The sequence below is a fragment of the Hydra vulgaris genome, chromosome 06, assembly GCF_038396675.1.
Source record: "Hydra vulgaris chromosome 06, alternate assembly HydraT2T_AEP".
Taxonomy (NCBI): Eukaryota; Metazoa; Cnidaria; class Hydrozoa; order Anthoathecata; family Hydridae; genus Hydra; species Hydra vulgaris.
This window is the reverse complement of record NC_088925.1, coordinates 10,659,147-10,673,027: the sequence shown is the minus strand read 5'-3', so window position 1 is coordinate 10,673,027 and position 13,881 is coordinate 10,659,147. Positions and strand designations below refer to the sequence as shown.

At 27.1% G+C, this 13,881-nt stretch overlaps 1 protein-coding gene across 6 annotated transcripts in view; it reads left to right on the top strand.

Annotated features, from left to right (window-relative positions):
- Window positions 1–13,881, top strand: part of LOC100208404 (pleckstrin homology domain-containing family G member 5) — a 48,686-nt gene that overhangs the window by 10,774 nt on the left and 24,031 nt on the right. For 4 of the 6 annotated variants that reach the window (XM_065799200.1, XM_065799199.1, XM_065799202.1 and 1 more), the window contains exon 2: window positions 3,752–3,985. In XM_065799200.1, coding sequence (XP_065655272.1) covers window positions 3,755–3,985 — 231 coding nt within the window. In that variant the 5' untranslated portion in view covers window positions 3,752–3,754. Of the gene's footprint in view, window positions 1–2,155; window positions 2,317–3,751; window positions 3,986–13,881 lie in introns of those variants that run through there. The other 2 variants (XM_065799201.1, XM_065799197.1) reach the window with 1 other exon arrangement.

Sequence of the window (13,881 nt, the reverse complement as noted above, 5' to 3'; positions counted from 1 at the left end):
TTGTTTTGAATTATTTTTTGCTTACACATGATGCGATGAAATGTGTTTAAAACTATATTTAAATTTACTTAAATGGAAAAATTATTTTTATAGTTTTTCCTTCAGGGGGTTATAAGAAATTATTTTATTTATAAGATAACTATTTAATGAGATTTGTTGTATATTATTTGTTAGATAATTTAATGAGATATTTTATTGTTTAATTAAAAAATGTTAACAAGATAAAGAGAAACATAAAAACAAATTTAATATCAAATAAGTTCATTATGAAAAAACTATAAATAAAAATCAATAAGATAAAATTAGATTTAATAATAACATAAAAAAAGACTAACAATTATTATAAAACAGTGTTTAGGTATTTATGCATACAAGACACAAGAATTTGTCAAAGTTTAAATCAAATAGGCAAACTGTTTTAAAACCGGAAGTTTTTATAGATAACCAAGGTTTTAATCTCAATATTAAGAACTCTAGAACTTAAATATTTTATTTTAGTATGTTTTACTTGTAATCACTGTATGTTTCATATTTTAAAAACATTAACTTGAAAAAAAAGTAACGCAACTATATACATTATATGTTTTTGTATAACCTAAATTAATTTAATTTATTTTTTTGGTATATTTTGTTATACAATATTTTGTTAACTTAGCTAAGGAACAGCTATGAATAGTTTTACTATAATAAACGTAGGCTTCGTTATCATAAACGTAGCCTTCGTTATCATAAACGTAGCCTTCGTTATCATAAACGTAGCCTTCGTTATCATAAACGTAGCCTTCGTTATTGACCAAGAATTTTGCGTACCAAAGTACTATTTAGGTGCTGAGTTGTCAGACAAATTTTACAGATTTCGATATTTTGTCTAAAGTTCTAACCAACTAAGCTATCCGGCCACTAATTGAACCACCGGGATACTTATCTATAACGCTACTGCGTTGATTTTATAAACTTAAGGGTTACTATAATATTGCTATAAACTACAAAATTTTTGTGTTTCTAATATAACAGTTTTGAAGGCATTTTTAAACCGTTTTTTTGCATTTAAATCTAATCATTGTAATAAGGTAAATGAATTCAACTCCGTGATTCTGGTAAAGAAAATTTACACAATAACGATAAGGTAAAAAAAACTCGTGTAAAAACATAAGTAAAAACAAAATTAAAAAGAACGCAAATGCAAATAATTTGTATCTTCAATGAAGGGAGGGCAAACTTGAAATTGCGCGTTTGATTGCTTCGATGATAATTTTCTCTATAATTTCTTTCTTCTCTATTTTTATATCTTCTCTGACGTATGAAAAACCAGCAACATATCAAGAAGAGATAAAGAGGCTGTATTCGCATCTTCAAAAAAGCATCAATGTATCTATACATTATCAGATTAATTCTATATAGTAGATTTTTTGGAAATTACAAAAAAAAATTTGTCAAGAAATTTCTAATTTTCAAACAACGTATAAAAAAGTTTTAACATATCACCACGATAATTTCCAGATATATTTCTAAAATAAATGTATATTTAGATTTTAACAGTGTTCAAAAAATTTAAATGGTTACTTAAGTAACTAACGTAAAAGTGGTTTTAAGACCGTATCATAATACCCCAGTGGGCTCGGAACCTAAAAAAAAACGTCTTTTGAACGTTCAAAAGTCGTCTTTTTCACGTCCCTAGTCCATTGGGACCGTAAATATGGTGTTGAGACCGTGCCATAATAAAATTTAGGTTTCTTACTAAATAATGTTTATGTATTGTTTCAATATAACTATTTAATTTTCATAAGTTCATTCATATCGTTAATTGCTTAATGATACGTAAATATCATTTTTAATTAGCTCTATATATTCTGCCAAAGGTTGATATTATTTCTATATTTTAAATGTTGATTCGATTCCTAATGTATTTTAAATTTATCTAAAATAGTTAACTAAATTTGGTCATTTTTTTTTTCCTTAAACGTCAGACGGCTAATTCCTTTTACTTGTTTAGATTTTCTCACGTGTTTCAGCTTGTACACTACAACTTACGCGGTGTTTTTCTTAAGCTTTTAACTTAAAAATAGAATGACACTCGGATGCGCACAAAACATTTTTAACAATAGGGATTATTATATGAAAAAATGTAATGAGATCTACTTAACAAAAAAAAAAAACGAGTCCATATTGAAGCAAATATCGTGTATTTATTTGATAAATATTTACTTTTTGAAAATAGTTAATAGATAAACTTTAATTTATGAAACTATGATATTATTAATGGCATAAATTTAAGCTTAAATGCATCCATTTGTTTAGATGTTCTTAAATACGTTGGTAAGAGAATGTAGTAAAATTTAAAAATTAACAAATATACTTTTTTTGTTTTTTGTTAGAAATGCTCTTAAGCTTTATACCATAATCATTCAATCTTCAAATCAATCTTGTTTATTATTTTACATAATTCTGTTGTATATTGAAATTATAACTGTTTTATAGCAATGTAGAACATATAACTTTATTATTAAGTGTGCTATAAAATTATAAAACAGCTTTCTGCAGTAATCAATGTTTATATAATCAATGTTTAAATAATTGAGGTAATTTGTTGTAACAGCGTAAAAACCTGTTGCAACAACAACCAAAAACATATTATGTTTTACACTGCTGTTATATACAAATGAAAACTATTTGAATATTTAAATAAATGCAGACAACCACAATATTTTATTTTAAAAGAAGGCTGCCATTTTAATATTTAATATGATACTATAAAGGTTAAAGTAGTTAATTATTGTAGTTATTACACAAGCTAGGCGCAAACATTTTATTATGTCCGCGGCTCAATCTAAGGTCAACAAAGATATTATATATGAGAACCAATGGCATCTAAGTTAAAAGTGAAATGAAAACATAAATTTTTTTTTAATTTTACAAAATCTTCTCATTTCATACTCCAAATAAATCCTCTGCAACAAGAGTAAGAAAGTTAGAAACACATAATCTATATTTATAAAAGCAAAAACAAAGAAAAAGGCAGCTTAGGTAAACTTTTATAGCATTAATGTACTCACAAAATTTAATTATTTATAATAATCAAATTTTTTTTGAAGAGGAAACTACTACACCACACTACTTAAAACACTTTCCGATAAATTTGAATGCTACTAACCGTAAGGAAATTAGAAAGAGACAAGGAGTTCGCGTGAATTCTATAAAAAAGTAAAAAACTGTTTCAGCATGAAGGACATGATTTTAAATTAATATGATTTAAAAGTGATAAAAGCACCAAGACAATGACAATTAATCCAAGTTTTAAAATCTATTATAAGCATTTGACTAATCAGTTCATAAACTGATATTATGGTATTTTTGCTTGCATCATGTTAATTTTAATCAACCAACAGTTAGTAGTTAAGGATATTCTTTATTATTAATACTTTATTATTTTTTTTTGTTGTGGTTTTTTTTTTTTACTCGGCGTTTTTCATGTTGTTTCAACTCAAGAAATGAGTATGAATATAAAGAAAAATAGTTTACATTTTTATAAATAGATTTTTATTTGTTATGGGGCAAGTATACACATTTATACTTTGAACTGGGTATCATTTTTTTAGCGAGTCTAAAAAATGTGGATCTTAAAATGAATGCAAAAAAAATCATTTATGCGTATTGTTTTATATATAGCTTTTTTTAGTAGAGACAGCTTGTAAATAATGAAATTTTTTTTTTTCTTTATATACTTTTAGTTTCATTAAGTATAAATATTTAGTTCATGGCTTCAGCAACTGTTCAGGTGGCATCGAGGTCACATTCACTCAATATTTCTACGTCACCACAATCGTGCAGTATCTCAAAGTCAGTACAGTCAGACTTAACGCCTCCACAGCTTCCACCGAGACGAAAAGAATCTCCGCTACCTTCAGATGTAGGGAAACCGCCTCCAATACCTCTTGTTCATAAACAAAAAAGCATGCCTATAGAATCCACTAAATCTCCAACCAAAGTGAGTTAAACCTAAAATTATTTATATATGTGTTTTTTTTTAAGTAGTAATTTAGTTTTATATTTCATAATTAAACTTTATTTGATCTTATTTTCAAAATTTTATCGTATTAAACGCGGATTTTTATCTCACGAACAGCGTTGCACCAAAGATTTTCCATCACGTTGCGTTAGTTATAAAATAATTTATGTGAATTTAAATTCTTAAAAATAATTTAATATATTTTGGGTGATGACAAGAGACTTATAGGTCACATTCGGGTGTGAAAATACTTACTTTATTTATTTCAAAAGCTGTTGATGTCACTCACTCTGTATATTAATAATTTTCAAAACATTTAAATACACTCAATTATGGCCTTTAATAAATAAAGTTAATTATATAAAAAAGCTTTGTTGCATAGCTGTGGGGTTCCAGATAAGTTGAAAAGACTTCGACTAATCTCCAAAACAGAATAAAGTTTACTTAATGATGTAAAAGTTAGATGACCGACTTTACCTGTTGGAAAAAAAATCAATACTGAGCTACTATTTTAAAGAAAAGTATTTTAAAAATTAAATAAAAATTAATGCAAAAAAAAAATAAAAATAAAAATAGTAGAACTAAAGTTGTATACAATAATTTTTGATTTGAATGAACTCATAAATGTATAAAATTGAACAATGTCATTTAATACAGTAGTGTAAGCATTCACAACAACGTATTAACATGAGAACAAGAGCATATTAACATGAGAACAAGAGCATATTAACATGATAACAAGAGAATATTAAAATGACAACCTCAATATTTTAATTATATCAACATTAAATAAAACAATGTTGCCAATCCAAAGCATTAACATTTATAAAAAATGCCCATTAACCACAGAAAATTAACTTACCAAGTTAATTTTCTGTAGTTGATCATAAAATAAAGATTAAGCAGTAATGAAACACTCTGTGCCCAAATAAACTTTTAGAATATTAATAGGTTTTTATTTTAATAACAATTATTAGATTTAATGATATTTCATTTAATTAAATACTTTGCATTTCTAAGTTTAATCCACAGCGCAGATTCGAGTATTATCAGCTATGATCTTAAACAGTTTTACATTAACGCTTAAGTAAATGTTTTTTGTTATATTTTAAGGTTGCGTTTGAGTGTTTAGAGCTTTAGCCAGTGGTGCCAAAAGCTTTAATTTCCTTTCTTTTTATGACCAATTTTTTGTATACTTTTTAAGTAATTTTTCAATTTTATTTGGTGATATATTTTAAACTTAAACAAATCATTATTATTGTTTTTTTTGGAACAAGTGCTAAAACTTGAGACAAATATTACATTTAATAAAATCATTATTGAGAAAAAGATTTTTTATCTGGCTCGACACCTCTGTGAGATTCAAAGTTCTTTGTCAATAAAAGCAAATTAAACGTGTCAACTAGAACGGTTTTTTCTTTTTAACTTTATGCATGACCTAAAGTTATACTTTATGTAAACTAGAAATTTTTTGTAAATGAAAACCGTAGTTTTCTTTTCCATTGAAATGCTTTGAATTTTAATTAGTAATATTTTGAAAGAATTCAAATCGAAGCTTTGTTTTCGCTATTTTTGTATTCAATCGATTCTTGATATCCCCGCGATTTAAAAACATTGTTTTTTATCTCCTAAATTATGTTTAAGTGCCGCAAAACGATTATCACGTGAGTGCAATATTTCGTACTTTAATAAGTGAAATCAGTTTACTTTAAAGATCGTGTAGATAAATTTAGAATGAAACTTCTAAAACAGAAACATTACATTTGAAATTTTCAATTATTTTCTTTTTTTTTTCTTTCTATATTTCCTCGCTGATCTAGGAAAAAAAATTTCAATCTTTCCATTGATTAAGTTGTTGAGTTAGTTTATCTGATGATTCTGCAGGTACTTTACTATACTTTTTAAGCCAAATGAAAAACAAGGAAGCGTCCAAAGCAAAAACCTAAAGTTGACAGCTCTGTGAGATCAATCAGTTGGTACACATTTTTTTAACTTTAGCTTAGAGAACTTTTAAAACCCATTCGTGGTGATGCTGATTTTAGTAGCTCTTCGTTTGTCAAAGTTCTGTAGTAAACTACTATAAAGTATTCTGGAGTAAACTACTATAAAGTATTCTGTAGTAAACTACTATTAAGTATTTTGACAAACACTATACAAACTTTGCTGCTCTTATCTTGTTACACATAGCTTGGTCTTTTAAGTGCAATTTCATTTCGCTTTTCACTAGTGACTGATTAGTTTTTCTTGTTGCTTAAATTTAGCCTGAAATCTTCATAAAAGCAGATTGAAAAAAAGTTATCAATTTTATTTTAATTTTTTTTAATGGTAATTAATTTAAACCTGTTGTGTCAAACTGTCCTACAAATAATCAGTTTATCACAACAAAATTGAAGTACATAGAAATTGAATCTTGAAATATGACCTGTTTAATAATCACTGCTACTAAATTAGTATAAAAATACTTATCTAACTTGAGCTTCTACCGTAAGTTTCTCCTTCAGCAGGATCATCAGGATTCTTTTTTCCTGATGATTCTAATAATCTTCTATATAGCATACCAACTTATCAGTATTGACAATACTGATAAACAATTTAAGAACTTTTAAAACAATACTATTTTTCTAGAAGTTTTTAAATTGTTCATCAAACAATTTTTAAATGTAACAATTTACGAAAAATTTATTAATTTGTTTATTTATAAATTTTTTAAATGTATCAATTGTATAAAAATGTACCAATTTATCATATATTATTGCAAGCGGTAATTGTCATAGTTTATTATAAATTGGTAAATAATAAATTAGGGATAAAGGTATACCTTTATTCCTTACTATATAAGGATAAAGTTATACCTTTATCCCTAGATATTAAATTGTTCGGCAAATTACTAAAGTCTTCAAGATTATTGCGAATGGGATATTATCTAGACTCAACCGTGGGAAAAACAGTTTAAATTATATATAGTAACTTTTATTTATTTTAATTTAATTTATTAAATTATTTTCTGGTAGTGTTAAAAAATTATATAGACAATATACGTATGTATAATGTATATTTTATATAACAATGTATAAATTATATAAACAATCAATTTATTCTTTTCAATAAATTATATAAACAATCAACTTGAAATATACAATTATCCTAATTGTAATCCACTAGTTACTAAAAAGTAAAATTATTTTAAAATTTAAAATTTTTAGGTGTGTAAACATTAATAAAGATATCTTTTAAATAAAGCAAACAATGCCAATACTTAGCTATTATATTTAAGTCTTAATGAGCATTGATAGTAATAAAGTCTGTGGTCACACTGCAGATCATAAAAATACAAATAAAATTGTTGTTTGTTATTTAATTTTGGTTTGAATATTAAGCAAAATTTGAAAATAAAGAAGTTGTGAAAAGAAAACAACAACTGGATTTTACTAAAAAAAGATGTTTTTTATTACCACTTTAATATATATAAAACCATAAAATCATCAAAAGAATAAAAAAAAAAAAAAAAAAAGGCACTTCTATTTTGGTAAAAAAATCGCATTTTTTGCAACTCTATCGGGACAGCAACCGTTATTTTAATTAATATTTGTTTTTTCTTCTTTTTCTGAAAAATTAAAGTGCACAAAACATATTAGAAAATTATGATATAAATATCATAATTTTCTAATATGTTTTGTACATCCATTGTACAGAGCTGTTAAGTTTTGAAAACGGGTATGAGGGAGACTTTATGATATTGTCCGACAACGATGTACTTACCTACAATAAATTTACCAAAAAAAAAAGGTCCTCAAAATTTGAGTGACCTAATATATTTAAAATATTAAAACTGTTTCCATCATCATATTGTGTTTTTGGAGTAAAAAGTGCACCAAAACAAACAAGCGCTGGCTTAACTGAAGTTTATATATATATATATATATATATATATATATATATATATATATATATATATATATATATATATATATATATATATATATATATATATATATATATATATATATATATATATTATAGTATAAATAGTATCCATTGTACAGAGCTGTTAAGTTTTGAAAACGGGTATGATGGAGACTTTATGATATTATATATATATATATGATATATACACACACACACACACACACACACACACACACACACACACACACACACACACACATATATGTGCACTTTATACAGAAAGTTTAAACGCACTTATTTTTTTAAGAGTTAAGGTAAGTTTAGAGTGGTAGAAAGAGAAAACGCATGGTTTTTTATTCCTCTTTTTAGCCGATTATTAATTAAGAAAAAAACACAACTTTTAATAAAAAAAATAAATCTTTTCTGAAATTAAATAATGAACTCAAGTAATCAAACAGTTACTGAGAAAAATGTGCAACAACGTTTAAACGCACCTACAATTTAAATTGATATTAATACGGGATATGACCTCCCAATATTTTTAATTCATGCTTGTATTCGCTTTAGCATTGGTTCAATTAAGTTTTCAGTCATCTTAATTGGTTTTTCAAGCCACAGTTTGGTCAGTTCTTTTTTGAGCATTTCGTGACTAGATACTTGCTTTTTTGTTAGTTGATAATCCATCCTGCTCCCTAAATTTTCAATCGGATCTAAGTCAGAACGTTGTGCTGACCAAAGCATGATTCGAATATTGATTTCAAGAAAATAATCAGTAATTGAATGTGCTGTACGGATGGAGCATTGTCTTGTTGAAATAACCAGTTTTGATCAGCCTCGAACAAATCGAAACTAGGGATAAGCGCATTTTCCAAAACGTCACGATACTTATATTAGTTTAATCTTCCTTTTATATTTTATGACAGCCAACGCCTTAGCCTGATGTACATATTCATATGTCAACAGAACCACCACATGTAAATTATGTTAGTGTATTTTACAAATAGAGTGCTCAATGTTCTTAAAGAACAGAGCGATAATAAATTAGTAAAAAACACTAATCTAACTTTTTTCTTCAACTTTAAGTTTCACCATTGCTAGATCATCAGGAAGAGTTACTAAATCTCAAAAAAAAATTAAATTTATAGAAAAAATTATTTTTTTAGTAAAATAAAACTAGTTAGTAAAATAAAACTAAATTAATAACTAACTTATTAATAATATAAATTAATATTCGGAAATAATTAGGTTTACATCAGTGGAAAAATACCACTGATGTTATAGATTGGTTTTCTAAAATTAACAATAAAAATGAATGCACATTTATACAGCTTGATATTGTTGATTTTTACCCCTCAATTACAGCAGAAATTTTAGATAAAACAAAAGAATTTGGAAAATCTCATTTAGAAATTACTGAGGGCACTATCCGTATAATTAGGCACTGCAGAAAAACTTTACTCTATTTTAATAAGGAAACGTGGAAGAAAAAAACCACTCACGAAACCTTTGATGTTAACAATGGGAAGTTACGACGGAGCAGAGATTTGCGAATTTGTAGGTTTATATATTTTATCGCGACGACGGTTTAATAATAATGCATAAAAATCAGGACCACAACTCGATAAAATTAGAAAAGATATATATATATATATATATATATATATATATATATATATATATATATATATATATATATATATATATATATATATATATATATATATATATATATATATATATATATATATATATATATATATATATATATATATATATATATATATATATATATATATATATATATATATATATATATATATATATATATATATATATATATATATGTATATAGCTCATCTTAGAAGCCATTCCTCCAATGGATCTTCATTTGCTTTTTGGCTTTGTTAACCATCTTATTAAGCACTTGGTTCAAATTTAAATAAGGTAAATATATATATATATATATATATATATATATATATATATATATATATATATATATATATATATATTTACCTTTTTTTTTTTTAAAAAAGTACCTTTTTTTGGAAAAAAGTAAAAAAAAAACCTCATTCGTTTTTTTAGTGCAAATCACTTTTTATGTTTACATTCAATTTTATTGCTGTCTTACAATTATTGAGTCTTGATTAAATAAATCTTTTAAAACGGTATATTTTAATATAGAGTAAGTTATTCTATATTGAAATATACCATTATAAATAATATACGATAGATAAAAACTATATAAATGCAAGCTTTGAATTAAATCTTCATTATATAACTTGTTTCTATTGTCTTCTTGTAACCATTATTTACTTGTATCTAACAAGTCACTAGCATCAATTATCAATTTTACTGTCATCGACCAATCATTTGTTGGAACAGAGTAAGAACTATAAACAGGGGAAGATGAACCATACCAACTTTACATTTCTGTTGAATCTTTTTTAATAAGTCTTTGTTTGATAACAAATACTTATTGAACTCATAAGTTAGAAAATTAGTCATTGCACAATGATTTATTAACATAAAAAAGGTTTTTTTCATTTACAAATAAAATAAAGCTTCAACTTGATCCCAAATAGGGATACTGTCATTCATCCAAAATGAAAGCTTTTAACTCGTAGTATTGGGACTAATAACAGGTCAAAGGTCATGCAACTTGCATAATCTTGACTTATTTATTATTGTTAGATGCATTAGATAAGTAAGATTAACTAAAGGAAATTTGTTTTTCTTTGTGAGAAACAGAAATATATGATCCAGCTGGCTATGTTTTAAATTTGGCTTCACAATCATTTCTCCCTTTTTTAAACTAGAAAACATTTTTTTGGATGACATTATTGATAGTGTCGCAGTTCTTTTAATTTTTAAACGTCGAATTTAAATTTAAGGAAAAATTTCTTGTGTAATAGCAACCAATACACTTTGTAACCTTCATGTAATTTAACCGTCTCGACTTTCGTTTCCGCAAGTTTGGATGCGTGCACATTTTTCAGTATTGTGTAATGAAGAGAAGAGAACACGTTTTGTTTGAGCATTTTTAATAAATTGGTAGAATAACTAAAAAAAAGTTTAGATTTAATAGTTTTTACATTTTCAGTTCTATGTATAATCAAAATTTAAGTATTAAATATGGAATTTTTATAAAAATTAAATTAAAACCTCCAAAAAGAGGAGATTTCATGTTTTTTTCTGAAATCCCTTGGAGGCTTATTTTTTGCCATAAAATCCGGAGATATTGGAACCCTATATATATATATATATATATATATATATATATATATATATATATATATATATATATATATATATATATATATTATATATATATATATATATATATATATATATATATATATATATATATATATATATATATATATACATACATATAAACTTTTTTTTTTTTTCTTGTGACAAAACAATAAAGTAACTAATTTAAGACGAGTTTTTTTTGCAATAAAAATAAATATATAGAACTATTAACTTTTTAAAGTGTAACCAATTTTTTTTTTTTTAAACATCTTTGCTTCCAACAAGGCTGCAAGCAGCCACTAATTAAAGTTGGAAGTTACTGTAAGAGAAAAGATGAAGATTGTAGAGCAAGATAACGATTGACGGACGATTTAAAAGATTGCAAGTTATATGAATCAGGAAAGCAAGATGAAGGAAGCGAATTCCAAAGAGCTGATGTTCGAGGAAAAAAACTAGACGAATAAGCGTTTTTGGAGCACTTAGGAACAGTCACAGAAAAAGGATGACACTTAATTGAATGACGAGTAACACGAGAATGAATTTTAGTAGATGGCACAAGAGACGCTAGCTCTTTCGAGCAGTGCCCATTATAGTATTTATAGAAAAGAGAAAGAGAAGCAACATTACGACGATGTGATAATGGTTGAAGGTTGGCTGCAAGAGCAGGTCCAACTATGTTTACAATGCGTTTTTGCACCTTGTCTAAAAGAGAAAGGGCATCATTAGAAGATCCGCCCCAGATATGGCAACAGTATTCCATACAAGGCCGGATTTGATATTTATAGAGGTAGAGAATAGAATCCAGAGTAAGAAAGTGGCGAGCTCGATAAAGAGATGCAACCTTAGCAGATGCTAATTTTGCAACCGATTTGATATATGGTTTCCAAGAAAGATTGGAAGTAAGAGTTAATCCTAGAAGATGAAGAGTAGGTGACTCATCGAGTACATCACCATTCATAAATATAGGAAGATCTAAATTATTGCGATAACGATTGGCTGAAAAAAATTGGGTTTTATCTGAATTAAAGTTCACCAGCCACTGTGAGCCCCATGCTGTAGCAGAAGTGAGATCCTTTTCAAGCTCAAATGCCCCATCCAGGCAATCAGAGGGTGTTGGTTTCTTATCACAACAAGAATAAATGGTAGTATCATCAGCAAACAATGCCACCTTAGATGTGAGAATATCTGGAAGATCGTTAATGTAAATTAAAAAGAGTATAGGGCCAAGGATAGAACCTTGAGGAACCCCTGAAGTTAATTGAGACGTAATGTGGTGTGTTAAAAAAATCTATGTTTGAGGCGTATTTTAGTTACAACTCTAATCTAGATTTACTTGCGTTACGTCTCATTTGATTACACTTTACAAAGTTAAAAAACAATTGAGGCGTAACGTTGCGAATTGAGACTTTTTTTTTTTTTCGCGACGAAGTCACCAGTTGAGACGAGGCTGTTTTACAATAAAAACACAATTCAACAGCGGTTTGGAATAATCTGGATGAGCCATAATCCTTTTGAATCTTTGCCAATGAGGCTTGAAGTTTGAATGGAGTGCCTCGGTTGCTTGCTCACTGTAAATTTTAAGACCAGTTTTTTGGTGCTTTAGAAATTGTGGAACATGGTAAAAGACAGCATGAACTTTTGGTGTGACAGAAACAGTCAACTTTAGATAATTGCTCTTAAACTCTTGAATCTTTTTCTCAAAATCTGGAGAGATTGAGCATCCAAAACAAGAATTAACAACTTGGAGAAACAATTGTAGAACATGGTAGAAAGGTGATGCTTCAAATGCCTTATCAGCCACGGTTATCTTCTTCAGATTGTCAATTTTTTTCAGCAACTTCATGCAATCGTTGCCATTGAAGTGGCCACCATGGTACGGTTGTAATGGTATATGTATTGAAGTCAACCATTTTATTTTTTTTGTGCAAAATTTGAACCAAGTGCTTAATAAGATGGTTAACAAAGCCAAGAAGCAAATGAAGATCCATTGGAGGAATAGCTTCTAAGATGAGCTTTTCATCTGAAAATCGAAGTATTTAATGGATGAACAGTATTCTTGAATTCTTTTGATTTCTTTAAATCAGCACCAGATAAAATGAACTTTTGATGTTGCTCTCTGATTGTTTCAAATGTTCTGAGTTGTCCACTGTTGTTCAAATTTGGTGACTCAATGTTGCACCATCAGCAAGGATGCTTGCTGCTGTGAGACTGAATTCCACAGATAATATTTGCAAGCTTCATGTCACATGACAGTATCAATTTGTCAATTAATTCATTTGGTCCAAAATCAGTTTGATATTGCCAAATGTTTCAAGGGTGTTTTCAGAGATTGTTACAATTAGTTGCTTTTTGACACTTGTGGTTTTAAAATTTTCACTTGAAGCCAATTTAATTGACTTTTTTACTGGACTTTGTTGTTCTGTTTAGTGTTCAGAAATTAGACTCAAACTCGCTTTAAAAAAAACAACCTCCACCATCAAGGCCCAGTTTCACAGTGTCCGAGCTCATCAAATCTTTTGAAACTGTAATGTTTTCCTTCAGTGTTTTTAAATTGATACAATGAACAATTATTAGAACCTGGCAATTTTACATTGGTAGCAATGAAAAAATCTTTTTGACTAGATCCTGCTAATGCAAATTTCTGTTAAAAATTTGGCTCAAGAAGGCGAACTGGACTAATTTGGTTTAGAAAAGATCCAAGCTTTCTGATT